Source organism: Rhinoraja longicauda, chromosome 13 (assembly GCF_053455715.1).
Source record: "Rhinoraja longicauda isolate Sanriku21f chromosome 13, sRhiLon1.1, whole genome shotgun sequence".
In the NCBI taxonomy this organism is placed as follows: domain Eukaryota; kingdom Metazoa; phylum Chordata; class Chondrichthyes; order Rajiformes; family Arhynchobatidae; genus Rhinoraja; species Rhinoraja longicauda.
In genome coordinates this window covers 2,736,437-2,754,946 of record NC_135965.1, presented here as the reverse complement: position 1 = coordinate 2,754,946, position 18,510 = coordinate 2,736,437, and the positions used below count along the sequence as shown (strand labels likewise).

The 18,510-nt window shown below is 45.9% G+C and overlaps 1 protein-coding gene across 3 annotated transcripts in view; it reads right to left on the bottom strand.

Moving 5' to 3' along the window:
* Nucleotides 1-18,077, bottom strand: part of lamp3 (lysosomal associated membrane protein 3) — a 48,551-nt gene extending 30,474 nt beyond the window's left edge. For all 3 annotated transcript variants that reach the window (XM_078410202.1, XM_078410203.1, XM_078410201.1), the window contains exons 1-3: nt 17,906-18,077; nt 8,303-8,817; nt 2,879-2,995 (exon numbers count right to left, since the gene is read on the bottom strand). In XM_078410202.1, coding sequence (XP_078266328.1) covers nt 2,879-2,995; nt 8,303-8,817; nt 17,906-17,945 — 672 coding nt within the window. In that variant the 5' untranslated portion in view covers nt 17,946-18,077. The remainder of the gene's footprint in view (nt 1-2,878; nt 2,996-8,302; nt 8,818-17,905) is intronic.
* Nucleotides 18,078-18,510: the final 433 nt, after the last annotated feature.

Genomic DNA, 18,510 nt, shown 5'->3' with positions numbered 1-18,510 from the left:
AAGAATTCTCTCTATAATAAAGAAAAATCCCCAAACACCTGTCCGACAGATCAGAAACACTCTTCAGGAGTCAGGTGTGGATTTGTCAATGACCACTGTCTGCAGAAGACTTCATGAACAGAAATACAGAGGCTACACTGCAAGATGCAAACCACTGGTTAGCTGCAAAAATAGGATGGCCAGGTTAGTTTGCCAAGAAGTACTTAAAAGAGCAACCACAGTTCTGGAAAAAGTTCTTGTGGACAGATGAGGCGAAGATTAACTTGTATCAGAGTGATGGCAAGAGCAAAGTATGGAGGAGAGAAGGAACTGCCCAAGATCCAAAGCATACCACCCTCATCTGTGAAACACGGTGGTGGGGGTGTTATAGCCTGGGCATGTATGGCTGCTGAAGGTACTGGCTCACTTATCTTCATTGATGATACATTGTTGATGGTAGTAGCATAATGAATTCTGAAGTGTATAGACACATCCTATCTGCTCAAGTTCAAACAAATGCCTCAAAACTCATTGGCCGGCAGTTCATTCTACAGCAAGACAATGATCCCAAACATACTGCTAAAGCAACAAAGGAGTTTTTCAAAGCTAAAAAATTGTAAATTCTTGAGTGGCCAAGTCAATCACCCGATCGGAACCCAATTGAGCATGCCTTTTATATGCTGAAGAGAAAACTGAAGGGGACTAGCCCCCAAAACAAGCATAAGCTAAAGATGGCTGCAATACCATGGCTGCAGAGCATCACCAGAGAAGACACCCAGCAACTGGTGATGTCCATGAATCGCAGACTTCAAGCAGTCATTGCATGCAAAGGAAATGCAACAAAATACTAAACATGATTACTTTCATTTACATGACATTGCTGTGTCCCAAACATTATGGTGCCCTGAAATGGAGGGGGACTATGTATAAACACTGCTGTAATTTCTATATGGTGAAACCAAAATGTATAAAAATGGCCGTTAATAAAATCTGACAATGTGCACTTTAACCACATGTGATTTTTTTCTATTAAAAATCTCAAATTGTGGAGTACAGAGGCAAATAAATAAATAAATCTTTGTCCCAAACATCATGCAGGGCACTGTCGATGTTCCCAGTCCATCCTTTGTAATTGGGTTCTGTGCTACTACCACTTTAGTGGCATTATTCATTGGCGACCATTAAAATTAAATTGTCACAAGTGTGTCATTTCAAGTCACTGACCAAAATTATGCACACATTGGTAATTTGATCCTTAGGAAGTGTGCAAGATGCCACAGAAATAAAAGCTAGTTCTTCAAAGTGGTGCCAGTAAAAAACAAGAATATCTTTAAAAAAGTGTCAAAAACTAATCTAACATGCACCAGCACAACTAGCTAGTCTCCAAAGTGTATTTAAAAATCAGATTTAAATTGTACTTCAAGGTATTAATTCACAAGTAAAGAATTGTCCACGGTTAATCTGCAATTTGCAAGCAAAGTTTCTCATTATGTCTTGGTTCATGGTGTCATACAGCATGGACACAGGCCCTTCGGCCCAGCTTGCCCATGCTGACCAAGGTGCCCCATCAACACTAGTCCCACCTGCCCACAATTGGCCTATATCCTTCTAAACCTTTCTTATTCATGTACCTGTCCAAATGTCTTTTAAATATTGTCATAGTTTCTACCTCAACTACCTCCCCCAGCCACTCATTCCATACCCCCATCACCCTCTGTGTGAAAAGTTGTCACTCTGATTACTAATATATCTTTCCCCTCTCACCTTAAACCTATGTCCTCTGCTTCGTGATTCCCTTCACTTGGGTAAAATGTTCTGTGCATCTACCCTATCTATCCCCCCCCCCATGATCTTATACACCTCTATTATCACCTCTCATCCTCCTGTGCAGCAAGTAACACAGTCCTGGCCTGCTCAACCTCGCCCAGTGGCTCAGGTCCTCCTGGCAACTTCCTAGAAATGTACTCTATATATAACTCTATATCACAATCTCTGTTGTACTCATGTACATAGAAAATAGGTGCAGGAGGAGGCCATTTGGCCATTCGAGCCAACACCGCCATTCATTGTGATCGTGGCTGACCATCCACAATCAGTAACCCGTGCCTGCCTTCTCCCCATATCCCTTGATTCCACTAGCCCCTAGAGCTCTATCTTTTAAATCCATCCAGTGAATTGGCCTCCACTGCCTTCTGTGGCAGAGAATTCCACAAATTCACAACTCTCTGGGTGAAAATGTTTCTTCTCGCCTCAGTTTTAAATGGCCTCCCCTTTATCGGATCTTATCGAAACGTATAAGATTATCAAGGGGTTGGACACGTTAGAGGCAGGATACATGTTCCCAATGTTGGGGGAGTCCAGAACAAGGGGCCACAGTTTAAGAATAAGGGGTAGGCCATTTAGAACGGAGATGAGGAAGAACTTTTTCAGTCAGAGGGTGGTGAAGTTGTGGAATTCTCTGCCTCAGAAGGCAGTGGAGGCCAGTTCGTTGGATGCTTTCAAGAGAGAGCTGGATAGAGTTCTTAAGGATAGCGGAGTGAGGGGGTATGGGGAGAAGGCAGGAACGGGGTACTGATTGAGAATGATCAGCCATGATCACATTGAATGACGGTGCTGGCTCGAAGGGCCGAATGGCCTACTCCTGCACCTATTGTCTATTCTTAGACTGTGGCCCCCTGGTTCTGGACTCCCATAAGATGATTCTGCTCATGTGTAGTATGATTTGCTTGGATCGCAGATTTTTAAATGGTAGAATTTATTACTTCATGCAAGATAATAATGCCCAAATGCATTAAACATTAAAAGCATCTTTTCTCTCAAGTCCATTTAGACCAACGCTTCATCAGGTAATTTGTAGCCAGTAACTCAAGTTAGTGTGGATTAGACTACATGAACTCACCTGCCCAAAGGTGAAGTTTAAAAACCCAGCATGAAAGTTTAAATTAATCCAGGGCACAACACTTCCACAATTCCCCGAAGTCACAGTTTCCTCAGGCAGAATATTGAAGTACATGTTCTGTGTAAAGGAAAACAAGATGATTGGCATTCAATTGTTTCATTAGCATTGAAAACTAATCCTGTTTAAAGCAGCTTGAATATTAAAAGTACTGTATAACAAATTCTAAGGTAATATTGTTGAAATATTACCACCCCTTTTTAATTGTAGGTTGCAGGTATGAACCGATCTGTGAGAAACGCTGACAGGTTTCCGTTACAGAGTCACGGTGGCGCAGTGGTAGAGTTGCTGCCTTACAGCGAATGTAGCGCCGGAGACCCAGGTTCGATCCCGACTACAGGTGCTGTCTTTACGGAGTTTGTACATTCTTCCCATGACCTGCGTGGGTTTTCTCAGAGATCTTCTGCAGTTTCCTCCCACACTCCAAAGACGTACAGGTTTGTAGGTTAATTGGCTTGGTAAATGTAAAAATTGTCCCACGTGGGTATAGGATAGTGTTAATGTGCGGGGATCGCTGGTCGGCGCGGACCCAGTGGGCCGAAAGGGCCTGTTTCCGCGCTGTATCTCGAAACTAAGACAGAGGACAATCCAGTGACTGCCAACTCCATGTTACCTAAACTACACCTCCCCCCGCTGCCTATTGCAATGATGTAATCCCCAATCACAACTCCTCCATCTGCTCTCAAGGCAGGGCTTTCCATTCAAGGACATCCAAGATGTCTTCTTTCTTTAGTAAATGTGGTTTCACCACCAATAAACCCAGCCAAAGGCTTGTCGGAGGGCGTAACCGTGGGCCCCACACAAGGCCCGGCAGCCAGCAGGACCTGTAACCTGTCGGAGCCCAGCCAAAGGCTTGGCAGATGGAGGGACCGGGAGGGAGCTGGAGACGCCGGGCACGAGCCGGTAGGAGGGTGAACCGGGGTATTGTCTCCAGCGGCTTCAGGTCGGCTGCAGGAGGCGTGCCCGGGACAACAACGGCCAGACTTTGAGTAATAGCACCAAAATGGCAGTGCCCACATGCAACATGTGCAAACTTCATCGCGCAGTTGCAGGTGACAAATAAAGCACTATAAGAAAATAACTGCAGATGCTGGTACAAATCAAAGGTATTTATTCACAAAATGCTGGAGTAACTCAGCAGGTCAGGCAGCATCTCGGGAGAGAAGGAATGGGCGACATTTCGGATCGAGACCCTTCTTCAGTCTGAAGAAGGGTCTTGACCCGAAACATCGCCCATTCCTTCTCTCCCAAGATGCTGCCTGACCTGCTGAGTTACTCCAGCATTTTGTGAACAAATAAAGCACTATTGATCATAGATCATCCTTCGCACGCATAATCCTCAAGCTCTGCTCTCACTCCCCTCAGATGCAACAAAAACTTCCCCTGCTCCTTAACTCTCACCTCACTCGCAAATCCATCCAACACATCACCCTCTAACATCTCCAGCAACTCCAACGTAATCACACCACCCATCACATCTTTACCTTCCGCACAGAGCGCTCCCCCTCACAACCCTTTGGTTCACTTTGTCCCTTTCCACCAAAACCACCTCCTCCCCGGGTAATTTTCCCTGCAACCACAGGGGACGAGAGGGGATATAGAGATATATAAAATTATAAAAGGACTGGACAAGCTAGATGCAGGAAAAATGTTCCCAATGTTGGGGGAGTCCAGAACCAAGACCCAGTCTAAGAATAAAGGGGAGGCCATTTAAAACTGAGGTGAGAAAAAAAAATTCACCCAGGGAGTTGTGAATTTGTGGAATTCTCTGCCACAGAGGGCAGTGGAGGCCAATTCACTGGATGAATTTAAAAGAGAGTTAGATGGAGCTCTAAGGGCTAGTGGAATCAAGAAATATGGGGTGATTGTGGATGATCAACCATGATCACAATGAATGGCAGTGCTGGCTCAAAGGGCCAAATGGCCTCCTCCTGCACCTATTTTCTATGTTTCAATGAGATGCAACTCTCATCGTATACCTCCTCCCTCATCTCCATCCCAGGACCCCAACAGTCCTTCCATGTGAGATGGTGGTTCACATACACCTTCCCCAATCTCATTTGCTGCATCTGGTTATTCCCAATGTGGGCTTCGGCGAGGCCAAACGTAGACTCAGTGACCATTTCACCAAATACTTGCGCTCGGTCCGCCAAGGCCTGCAGGACCTCCAAGTTTAGTGCAGAGATACAGCGCAGAAACAGGCCTTTCGGACCACTGAGTCGACACCAACTAGTGATCCCAGCGCATTAACACCATCTTACACACACTAGGGACAATTTTACATTTACACCAAACCAATTAACCTACACACCTGTACGTCTTTGGAGTGTGGGAGGAAACTGAAGATCTGAGAAAACCACGCGGTCACGGGGAGAACGTACAAACTCCGTACAGACAGCACCTGTAGTTGGGATTGAACCTGGGTCTCTGGCGCTGCAAGGTAGCAACTTTACTCCTGCGCATGCTAACTATTTTAACTGCCCTTCCCATGCAGACCATTGTTCTGGGCATCCTCCATTGCCAGAGTGAGACCACATGTGAATTGGAGGAACAGCACCTCATGTTCCGCTCAGGTAGCTGACAACCCAGGGAACATGGAACTCTCCCAATTTAGGCAACCTTTACACAGCACCACCCTCCCCCCTTCTCCCCCATAATTCACCCCATCTGACCTTGGACTCATCTCTCCTCTCCCTCACCTACATCACAACACAACTCACACCTAATCAAACCTCTGGCTTCACGTTTCACAGCTCTCAAAAGACGTCTAACATCTTGCGTGTTCACATCTCCGCTTTGTCCAACCGTTTGCCTATCACCCCCCTCCACACTTTGCCTGTGTTCACCGATAACCTGCCAACTTCATTTCTCAGGTATTAGAGATTTAATAATTAGATCGCAGGCTCGCTGATCGCTTCGCTCAACACCTGCACTCGGTCCGCAATAACCAAACTGATCTCCCGGTGGCCGAGCACTTCAACTCCCCCTCCCATTCCCAGTCTGACCTTTCTGTCATGGGCCTCCTCCAGTGCCATAGTGAGGCCCACCGCAAATTGGAGGAACAGCACCTCATATTTCGATTGGGCATCTTGCAGCCCAGTGGTATGAACATCGACTTCTCCAACTTTAGACAGTTCCTCTGTCGCTCTCTTCCCCTCCCCTTCCCAGATCTCCCACTGTCTTCCTGTCTCCACCTATATCCTTCCTTTGTCCCGTCCCCATGACATCAGTCTGAAGAAGGGTCTCGACCCAAAACGTCACCCATTCCTTCTCTCCTGAGATGCTGCCTGACCTGCTGAGTTACTCCAGCATTTTGTGAATAAATACCTTCGATTTGTACCAGCATCTGCAGTTATTTTCTTATAGTAAACACCAAATCATACATTTGGATAGGCTAAATACCACCATACCACAACTGACATATTTTAGTTGAGATGGATCCACAAGTGGCAGCTGACAAAATGGATAAACTATAATAGGCTTGATTAGAACAAAAATGATTTCAGTCAATGGAAATATAAATCTGGTGATAACATTGATACAAATTTTTCACCCATTTTACATTAGTAGGAAGGCCAGCTTTTCACTGGACTGTCATCACTACTTTTGTTTTATAGTGTTATTAAATTCTAGCACTATAATAATTTAGAGTATCTGCAGCAATTTCCCGTTAATTGCCCTTGGTGATGCTATAACAAACATTCCCTCCATGCACACACTGTTGCAGAGAATACCAAGTAATTGACCACAGCACAAATCATACTGTGGACAGAATTATCAGTACTCGTCAAACATCAGTTATGCGCACTAATATTTTAGTTTAGAGATTATCGGTGAAAACAGGCCCCTCGGCCCACCGAGTCTGCACCGACCAGCGATCCCCACACATTAACACAAGCCTACACACAGTAGGGACAATTTATACACACCAAGTATATGAACCCAAGCCAATTAACCTACAAACCTGCACGGTTTGGGTTTGTGGGAGGAAACCAAAGATCTCGGAGAAAACCCGCTTGGTCATGGGGAGAACGTACAAACTCCATACAGACAGCACCAGTGGTCGGGATCAAACCCGGGTCTCCAGCGCTACAAGGCAGTAACTCTACCGCTGCGCCACTCGGCACGGTCTCCTACATCAGACTCAAATCAAAACTACAGTACGCTACACGAGATGAAGGATTGTGTTAATGGACAAATTACAAAAATGAGAATAGCGTTCACAATCTGGTGGAAAGCATCGGAAAACAAAATTTGTCAACGACAAGGAAAGTTGCACGAACCAAAAATCCAGGACAGATCTTGTGGAATTCTTATTGCAATCACAAAAATAATTGGAATGAAAAAAAACACATTCTTCTTTCTGGAGTAAAGCTTGAACTAGCCTAAACTGCATAGATATGAACATGCAAGTATCAAAGTAAAGATTTTCCAATCAATTGTTTAACTACAGACGTTTAAAACAGCCTGTTAAAGAATCACAGAGTGATCCTGAAGGTTTAGAGACCATGTGAAGCAGTTATTTAAACAGGCCCAGCTAAACAATGCGAGGGGAACGTGGAACGGATGGCCACAACGCATAGATCAACTTGCACTTTACCCTGTCCAAAACTGTTACAACTGTTCGTTTCGTTGGGTTGCTGCTGTCTAAATTACCTAAATTATTGCATCGTATGGGAGGCGCATTCCCAATCTCGTTGTACCCCTGGGTACAATGACAATAAAGATATATTGTATTGTATTGTATTGTATTGTTAGTTTTAAGAGCAGAGGTTATTCTGATAACAAGAATTAAAGAAATGCAACAACAAAAATAATTGCCTTGAATGCTGGTGTTAAATGCACACCTCGAAACGAAAGACGACAAGTGGAGCAAGTTGCAATATCATAAATAATCAATAAATTCAGTAATGTTAGTCTTACTGGTAACATTTCTAGCTAGACTGGAGACATTTTCCCTTTTAAAAAAGGGGGCAACTAGAAATGCAGAGACATTTTTTTTTTTAGATTTTTTTTTTTTTAGATTTAGAAATTGCAGCCTGATTTTCTGCTTCACCAGAAGCATTACTACAATTGGTATTGAAAAATATATCACATTACAAAACTGCGCCCACCCATAAAACTATAGTTAGCGTTCGTCATTCCAATTGGATTGTCAACCACCCAATTATGGGAAGCACATGTCAGAAGTGTGCATTTTAACTTGCATTGGTTGAACCTCAGGGACTCAAATTTAAAATATAATCACATTTCCTATTGTCTGTATCACTTGCAAATAATCCCAATTTGCAGATACAAGGACATGTCTCAGTAAGGATTTCTTAATCCATTAGAGGGTTGCTTACCTCAAACGTAAATAAAACTTACTTTGGGCTTCGCGATGACAATAAGTTGTATTCCACTTGCCAGCTTGATGCAAGTAGCGTTCTTCGATGTAACATTATAATTGCCAGTTAGTGGGAGCGAGGAATTGGGTGATAATGTAGGCAGAACAGTTGGATGCATTGTTGTGGTGTAGTTGGCAGTAGTGGTGTTGGTCACATGCACGGGTGTGGTATAATTTGCAGTAGTGGTGTTGGTCACATGCGCGGGTGTGGTATGGTTGGCAGTAGTCGTGTTGGTCACATGTGCGGGTGTGGTATGGTTGGCAGTAGTCATGTTGGTCACATGTGCGGGTGTGGTATGGTTGGCAGTAGTCATGTTGGTCACATGCGCGGGTGTGGTACGGTGCTTAGTTGTGTTGGTCGCATGTGTGGTATGACGTGCAGTAGTGGTGCTGGTCACGTGTGCGGTATGGTGCTTAGTCGTGTTGGCCACATGTGCAAGTGGATTTGTCGCTGCAGCATTTTCTGCTGACGGAACAGCACCACTTATAAACAGTCCTGCAAAAAGAAAAATCAGAAAGTTACGTTGCTGCACATAGAAGCTGTCCTGTAAAATAAACTTCCGTTTGGCTTTTAGGGAAAGAACACTTCAGAGTATTTCCTGCTAATATTTCACTCCCGGCAGGAAATGCTGGGACCTCAGCAATTCACAATCATCACCACAACTACAAACACGCAGACAAAAGTTTCAACTCAATATTGTTGCAACACCTACTGAAGACATTATATAAAAGAGCAAATTTACAATTTGCTCTGTTTTAATGAAAGTATTAAAACTCTGAAAATTGAGCATTTTAAAAAGTGCTGATTGAACAACTTGGAAGGTGTAGACCACGGGCCTACATCGAAAACGTGTCTAGATTTTTACTTTCGTGACCCTTCTCTGGTATCTACTTGAAACTTGGCACAGATTTAGATTAAAAAAATCATTGAGAAGGAATTCATAACTCGTCAGTGCAAAAAGTTGCACACTAATTAATTAAGCTAATTAGAAAAAGAGAAGAAAAAGTTGACATTACAGATGTAAGGATCTGTCTCGGTGGACACCAGCCAGTCCAAAGTGGTTTAGCACGGGCAGTCTACTGTGGAGATAATTCTTTCTGTTACTGAGTTGATTTACCCTCTCCCTTCTGTTTTTGCTGCCAGATATCGCAGCTCCCAGATACAAAACTATTTATTTGTTTATTTTTTAAATGGCAATGCCTTGCAGGAATACATGTCACCACTCTGGCAACGGCCATGATAGCCCCATGAACTGCTGTCTTATTCTGCGCGGCTGAGCGATGCAGAGCTCGTGACTGCAGTGGTTGGAGGGCAATGAATTCGCTGGAAAGGACAAGCACGCAGGGTGGGGGTGGGGAGGGGAAAGTGGTACTTTCTCGTTTTATAAACATGTATTACAACTTCTATAGCGAAGGGAAGCTCCCTGTGAAGTGATGTTACCGTATCTAGAACGCAGAGACACAACAAGAGGGAAACACAAGGACTAATACCTCCTCAGACCAAAATGAGTCTCATCAACAAATTTGGACAAACAAACCAAGCAGCTTTTCCAGACCTTTAGAATAGAAGCTTGTGTAGGAAGGAACTGCAGATGCTGATTGTGGATGATCAGCCATGATCACAGTGAATGGCAGTGCAGGCTCGAAGGGCCAAATGGCCTACTCCTGCACCCATTGTCTATTAAGATAGACACAAAAAGCTAGAGTAACTCAGCAGGACAGGCAGCATCTCTGGGGAGAAGGAATGGGTATCGTTTCGGATCAAGACCCTTCTTCAGGCTAGAAGCTTACATGCTTGTCATAGTAACAACGAATGCATGCAAGAGTACCTGCTTTCACTGCTTAATGTCGTTGACAGCTCGCTTTATCCTGTCACACGTACCAATTAGGCAAAGAATAAGAAAAGCATAACGCTAGCAGAAATTATTTGAACGCTTGCTTTACCACAACAAAAGTGGGTGAAATTTAGTAAGAGTAATTCTGAGAGCATTGTGTTGACGTTTGCTATGGTGAACTGGAAGTCATGCATATGCTCTAAGTATGCCTTGTTTCCAGTTGCATTTAATATTGAGATCGTATAATTTTTTTTGGAAAGCAATGCATATTTGAATGCGAGAAATTGTTTTAAAATTATGTTCATGTAAGATAAGTCAACTTCGAGCCAGTTTTAACTCTCAAAGTTCAGTGCAGTGGATAAACAGTCAGTAATAAACACTAAATGCTGGACTAACTCAGTGGGATAGGCACCATCTCTGGAAAGAAGGAATGGGTGACGTTTCGAGTCAAGACCCTTCTTCAGACCCACTGAGTTGCTCCAGCATTTTAGATTTAGATTTAGAGATACAGCGCGGAAACAGGCCCTTCGGCCCACCAAGTCCGCGCCGCCCAGCGATCCCCGCACATTAACACTATCCTACACCCACTAGGGACAATTTTTTTTTACATTTACCCAGTCAATTAACCTACATACCTGTACGGCTTTGGAGTGTGGGAGGAAACCGAAGATCTCGGAGAAAACCCACGCAGGTCACGGGGAGAACGCACAAACTCCGTACAGACGGCGCCCGTAGTCAGGATCGAACCCGAGTCTCCGGCGCTGCATTCGCTGTAAGGCAGCAACTCTACCGCTGCGCCACCGTGCTGCCCCATTTTTGTGTCTACCTTCGCTTTAAACCAGCATCTGCAGTTCTTTCCTGAACAGTCAATAGTGCTGAGCTATGACTGAAAGATCATTACTCTACTTCTTACAACCTACATCCTCATCGGGTCACTCTATTCAGGTTGCAGTAGTTTTTAATAACAGTTGTGCCAGTCATCTGGAGCACGATTCACTGCCTCTTGCAAAGTGGATAGCCGGTGACAGCTGGGGTTTGAAGGAAAAGACGAGGGGCATTCGCTCGTAAGACGGGCTGCTTGTCCTGCACATCTCCAGATAGACAATAGACAATAGGTGCAGGAGTAGGCCATTCAGCTCTTCGAGCCAGCACCGCCATTCAATGTGACCATGGCTGATCACTCTCAATCAGTACCCCGTTCCTGCCTTCTCCCCATACCCCCTCACTCCGCTATCCTCAAGAGCTCTATCCAGCTCTCTCTTGAAAGCATCCAACGAACTGGCCTCCACTGCCTTCTGAGGCAGAGAATTCCACACCTTCACCACTCTCTGACTGAAGCGCTCTGAGCCCGAGTAGCCAGTGCCGTCCCAGTCTGCAGTGACAGGACCTGGGACGAAGAGCTGCCGCCTAACGCCAGCGGCTGCAGGAGAGATCGGCTTCCACTCGAGCCAAGTCTCTCCCCCTCCCCTTGATCGTGGCGCGGATCGGCCAGAGTTTTCCTGGGTGGATTTCTGGCGGATTTGCACGAACAGGATTTTTCCTTGGAGCAGTAAAAGCTCCACATGCAGCCGGGAAGGTCGGGGGAATCGCCGACTTACTCTCCCCCTTCTCCGGGATGGACAGATGTGTCCCCCTCACAAGAGCTGACAAGCGCTGTGCGAGTCAAGCTGGCTACAGATAGCCTTGAATGGGGGAGAGCACGATACTACTACTCCCCACTTGTAACAAGGACAGAATCCCCCTCGTTCTCACCTTCCACCCCACCAGCCAGCGGATCCAACAAATCATCCGCCGACATTTCCGTCACCTACAACGGGACCCCACCACTGGCCATATCTTCCCATCCCCTCCCCTCTCTGCGTTCCGCCGAGACCGTTCCCTCCGTAACTCCCTGGTCCACTCGTCCCTTCCTACCCAAACCACCCCAACCCCGGGCACTTTCCCCTGCAACCTCACAAGATGCAACACCTGTCCCTTTACCTCCCCCCTCAACTCCATCCAAGGACCCAAACAGTCTTTCCAGGTGAGATAGAGATTCACCTGCACCTCCTCCAACCTCATTTATTGCATCCGCTGCTCCAAATGTCAACTTATTTACATTGGCGAAACCAAACGCAGGCTTGGCGATCGCTTCGCTCAACACCTGCGCTCGGTCCGCATTAACCAAACTGATCTCCCAGTGGCTGAGCATTTCAACTCCCCCTCCCATTCACAGTCTGACCTTTCTGTCATGGGCCTCCTCCATTGTCAGAGTGAGGACCAGCCCAAATTGGAGGAACAGCACCTCATATTTCGCCTGGGCAGCTTGCAGCCCAGTGGTATGAACATCGACTTCTCCAACTTTAGATAGTTCCTCTGTCCCTCTCTTCCCCTCCTCCTTCCCAGATCTCCCTCTATCTTCCTGTCTCCACCTATATCCTTCCTTTGTCCCGCCCCCCTGACATCAGTCTGAAGAAGGGTCTCGACCCGAAACGTCACCCATTCCTTCTCTCCTGAGATGCTGCCTGACCTGCTGAGTTACTCCAGCATTTTGTGAATAAATACCTTCGATTTGTACCAGCATCTGCAGTTATTTTCTTATACTATACTACTCCACCTCATCTTGTGTTATTACAAACTAAAGCCTGCAATTGATCCCACTGGGCTCCCTGCGTAGCTAGCCTGAAACCAAAGATACCAGAGGAGCAAGATAGACCACTCGACCCTAAAACCGTAGTATGTCACGGTGCCATTTTAGTAGGCAGAAACTAGCAGAAACATTTTAAAAGAAAAATAACAAAGATCTGTGAATTGATAGATGAGATATTTTCTGCATTTTTATGGTATCATCACACATACAGTTCCCCTGAAACACTGATTACACTGCGAGAGGCATAGCGAACGGCGGGCTTTGCCTACTAAAATGGAAGTATAGTCCGCAAAGGAGCGTAACGGCTGCCGTTTTGTTCTCGACGAGTCTCAGATATTATTTCTATAATATTTTTGCACAATACGTTATAAATACAGGTAGATATGGGATGTGGGTCACGACACGAAACGGCAAATCACCACGTCTAGTAGACACAAAATGCTGGACTAACTCAGCAGTAAACTCCGGTGAACAACTTGGAACCCAAAATATGGTACATAGAACAATGTGTAGGAAGCAACTTCGGACGCTGGTTTATACCGAAGATAGACACAAAATGCTGGAGTAACTCCATGGGACAGGCAGCATCTCTGGAGAGAAGGAATGGGTGACGTTTCAGGTCGAGACCCTTCTTCAGACAACGTCAGTGCCAACCATGATACTAACTCTGGATACCACCTCCTATAGCTATCTAGACTACTCTTCTGACCCGCTGAGTTACTCCAGCACTTTGTGTCTACCTTCGATTTAAACCCGCATCTGCATTTTGTTTCCTACACTTCTTCCCACCCTGCTTCCTGTGAAGACTCTATCCCCTACTCCCAATTCCTCTGTCAATGCCACATCTGCCCAGGATGAGGTGTTCCATACCAGGGCATCGGAGATGTCCTCATTCTTTAGGAAATGGGGGTTCCCCTCTTCCATTATAGATGAAGCCCTCACTAGGGTCTCCTCGATATCCCGCAGCTCCGCTCTTGCTCCCCCTCTCGTAACAAGGACAGAGTCCCCCTAGTCCTCACCTTCCACCCCATCCGCTGTCCACACAGCACATAATCCTCCAACATTTTTGCCACCTCCAACGGGACCCCACTACTAGCCACATCTTCCCATCCCCACCCCTTTCTGCTTTCCGCAGAGACCGTTCCCTCCGCAACTCCCTGGTCCACTCATCACTTCCCACCCAAACCACCCCCTCCCCAGGTACTTTCCCCTGCAACTGCAGGAGATGCAACACCTGTCCCTATACCTCCCCCCATCGACTCCATCCAAGGACCCCAACAGTCTTTCCAGGTGAGGCAGAGGTTCACTTGCGTCTCATCCAACCTCATCTACCATATCCGCTGTTCCAGGTGTCAACTCCTGTACATCGGCGAGACTCCTGTACATCTCGACACAAAACGTCACCCATTCCTTCTCTCCAGAGATGCTGCCTGACCCACTGAGTTACTCCAGCATTTTGTGTCTACCTTTGATTTTAACCAGCATCTGCTGTGAAGAAGGGCTCACTGGTGCACCTTGCAAGTTGGGAGTGGTGTCGTAAGACAGGGGGACGGTGGGAGCCTATTTCCAAAATCCCTCATAAGGGGATCGTTAAAACAAGGGTTTACGATGTTGTCTTTGCAAAACAGTCGGGAGAGAAGATCAGCTGAAGATTAGAGAAGCATAGTTGAAAAGGGATCTTGGGAGGCAGCATTTTGAAGGAGCCCAGTAAATTAGAGAAGGCTTGACCAGAAGTTCAGAGTTCCAGAGGGCAAGAGGTAAATTGAACAGAATGGTGGGAGGAGGGGTAGTGGGATGGTGCGTGGGGACCAGGCAGTCAAAACACAAATACTTAAACATTGAGCCAGGAGAGATAGAATTAGGCAAGGCCAAGGAGGGATTTCAATGGCTGGATGTAAACAAATAATTATTTCACGACAGAGAGACACGACTTGAGAGCCCGCTCGCCACTCGTAATGCCTCTTGTGGCCGCTCAGAGAATTTCTAACCGAGCTCTCATAAATCTGTCCGTATTATTGGCTGAGCAGACCATCAGTTGCTGGTGGGGGGATGGTGTGCAACGTGTATTACTGAATATTTATTGTATTATTGATTATTGTATATTTATAGTTACTGCGTTTATGAGCCTATAAAAATAACAGCAAGAAAGAATTTCATTGTTCTGTTGCCAGTACAGATGACAATTGAATTAGGGGGAAATAATTCATTGTTAGCAAAAGACAGAAACATAACAGAGTTAGATCCCTAGAGATAGGGCAGCATAAAGCAGATGTACAGAAGAAATACTGAAGACGGCTCATTTCTGTTTGAGGGAAATGAAAGCTGTATTTAATGTCAGATCAGATAAAGTTGTAAAATATTATTTATTAACCAAGATTATAACTGTCAAGTGTCCACAAAGAGTTATTGACATTCTTAAAATGACACGGGAGCAAGGAAGTAGGGACGCCATTTCAGGATTTACACAATGGACATGTAGAAAGAGGTTGTGCAATATAAACACCATGCTGACTAAACCAAGGAAGAGAGAGGAGGCTTGCTCGCACAAGTAGAGAAAGGAGGGTCACGTGGTGCAGGAGAGTGGTAGGTAAGCATTTCACAAGCAGAGCAGGATGGAGCAGTCAGTCACTGTGTGGCTGGGCGGCTATCAGCGACCATCACGGCACAGGCCACTGCCAGCTTATGAATGGCCAATTTGTGTACAGGTAGTACAAGATTATCTTATAGAAACGTACAAAATTCTTAAGGGGTTGGACAGGCTAGATGCAGGAAGATTGTTCCCGATGTTGGAGGAAGTCCAGAACAAGGGGTCACAGTTTAAGGATAAGGGGGAAGTCTTTTAGGACCGAGATGAGAACGTTTTTTTTCCCAGAGAGTGGTGAATCTGTGGGATTCTCTGCCACAGAAGGTAGTTGAGGCCAGTTCATTGGCTATATTTAAGAGGGAGTTAGATGTGGCCCTTGTGGCTAAAGGGATCAGGGGGTATGGAGAGAAGGCAGGTACGGGATACTGAGTTGGATGATCAGCCATGATCATATTGCATGGCGGTGCAGGCTCGAAGGGCCGAATGGCCTACTCCTGCACCTACTTTCTATGTTTCTATGTTCATCTAGAATCTTTGCTACTGACTCTTCAGTTGGTCCAACAAAACTGATAATACCGCATGAACTGCTCTTGAACCAGGGCTGCCTGAAAATTTGTAGTGGGCCTGCAGCTACAAGGAGGTTGAACAAACTTGGATTGCTTTCTCTGGAGTGTCAGTGGATGAGGGCAGATCTGATAGAAGCACACACAGTTGGGAGAGGCAGTCAGAATCTACTCCCACACAGTGGAAATGTCAAAGGCCAGAGGGTAGAGCTTCGAGGTTGGATAGGAATAACTTTTGTTTTTGCTGGGCAAGATTTTTTTGAAAAAGAAGTGGTGGAATGCAAGATACGATTGAGATATTTAAGCAGGGAAGGTAGGCAGATATGCAGCAAATAGAGATATAGATCACATGCCGGCAGAGGAAGTTCTGGTTTACCTAGTATCATGTTTGGCAAACAGGTTTGTTCCTGTGCTGAGTCTGTGTTCAAACTGTTCTGGTTGTCAACAGTTCCCAGGAATGGAACCCTGAGGTGGTCCTTGTTAAGAGGCTTTGGCAGGAAAGTGCAGGTGGAAAGACCACCATGGTTGTTTATTTAGCAATTATTCAAAAACTTCACAAAACCAGATTACATTTTTTGAAGACTTGAAGGCAATAGCACCTTTGACTAAAGACGAAGTGGTGTTTTTGCACTGAAATGTGCACAGAAAATTCATAACACGTCATTGGCCAAATTGAAAAAGGTAAAGTCGAAAATAAAAGATCTGTTGTATTTATATTCAAAGTATTTCCATTGGCTGTAATTTATTCATAAGTGCAAGGATTGAACAGCATATCCCTCTAACTCAACGTTACAGCAGGCAACTAAAGCACATAGTGAACAAAGTTCCATAGCTTGAGCTGGATGTGCCCAAGTCCTTTACTCCACAATGTTTGGCTTGGATTGCCGTAAACAAAATTGACCATTAAAAGGACAAAGTTCCCCTTGCCTCAACACCAAGTTTATGTGGAAGACCACAAACACTGCAACTATTACAATTAATCCTGGTATTTATTAATTTAGTCAATTAGAAACAAGCTCACTGCCCCAATAGTTGACCTGAGTCATGTAGCAAGTATTTGGCGCCAGGGAGAGTTGCAAGGACCAAACTTACAGGAGTGTAACTAATGTATTGGTTCCCCCTCATGTCCCACTCCCCCCTCAGACAGTGAGTGTTGCAATTGTAGAGTGTGTTGCAATTATGTACGTTAAAGAGTTGGGGGCAGCTCAGAACATGTCTCAATCAAAATTGCCTCGTTATTATGTGTAGGAAGGAAGTGCAGAGGCTGGTTTACACTGAAGACAGACAGTATGCAGCATTTTGTGTCTCTCTTCCCTTCTGATGTGGGAAGCAGCCCCTAGATAGTTACACACTCGGCTCTCTCCACATTCCTCACTCCACCGACCCAAGCAAGTTGTGTCTGAAGGGGGGGGGGGGGGGGGGGAGGTCCTGCATAAACCCCTCGGGGGGTACAGTACTTTGCAAACAATAGTTGTAGCAAGTACAGCAGCAGGTCGCTAATCCCACAGCCAGAGTCCCTGACACTCCTCCCTCTCTCTCTCTGTCTCTCTCTCCCCCTCCCTGTCTCTTTCTCCCACTCTGTCTCTCTCTCCCCCTCACTCTCTCCCTCCCACACTCTCTCCCTCCCACACTCTTTCCCTCCCACTCTCTCTCTCTCCCCCTCTCTGTCTCTACCTCTTTCTCCCACTCTCTCTGTCTCTCTCTCCTTTATCTCTTTCTCTCTCTCCTCTATCTCTTTCTCTCTCTCTCTATCTCTTTCTCCCTCCCCCCCCCCTCTCTCTCCCCCTCCCTCTCTCTGTCTGTCTCTCTCTCCCACTCCCTCTCTCTGTCTCTCTCTGTCTCTTTCTCTCCTCTGTCTCTTTCTCCCTCCCTCCCCCTGTTCCTCTCTCTCTCTCTCTCTCTCTCTGCCCCACCAAACACTCCTCTCCTCCAACAACCCAAACATGCAAAGTTTCATGCTGCAGCCCACTCACCAGACAGCCCCAGAGCTGCGACCAGGATCAGATTCTGCATGGTTATTCAGGTGAAGAACTCCCTGCAGCAAGAACCACGAGGATACTTTCGATTCCCACTCTCACTCCTTCCACTCTAAGTAACTACTTGCGCAGCAAAAAAAAAAACACCCACACTCAAGTCACGAGGTGGTGAAAGGGTGGGGACAGGTAGGGGAAATGAGATCAAATACCAGGCAGCCTGTTCTCATTTGTTGTGGCTGCACAACATAAAGAAGCATGCACCCAGCCCAAGGACAGCCAACTTCATCCCAGTTACCAGACAGTCTTCAATAGCATCTTAAACTGCCCCGGCACCAACTCCACTGGACACTGTCCTGGAGTCATAGAGTGACACAGTGTGGCCCAACTTGCCCACACCGACCAACATGTCCCAGCTACACTAGTGTAGGAAAGAACTGCAGATGCTGGTTTAAATCGAAGGCAGACACAAAATGCTGGAGTAACTCAGGCAACATCTGTAGAGAAGGAATGGGTGGCGTTTCGGGTCGAGACCCTTCTTCGGACTGAAGACCCGCTGAGTTACTCCAGCATTTTGTGTCTACCAGCTACACTAGTCCCACCTG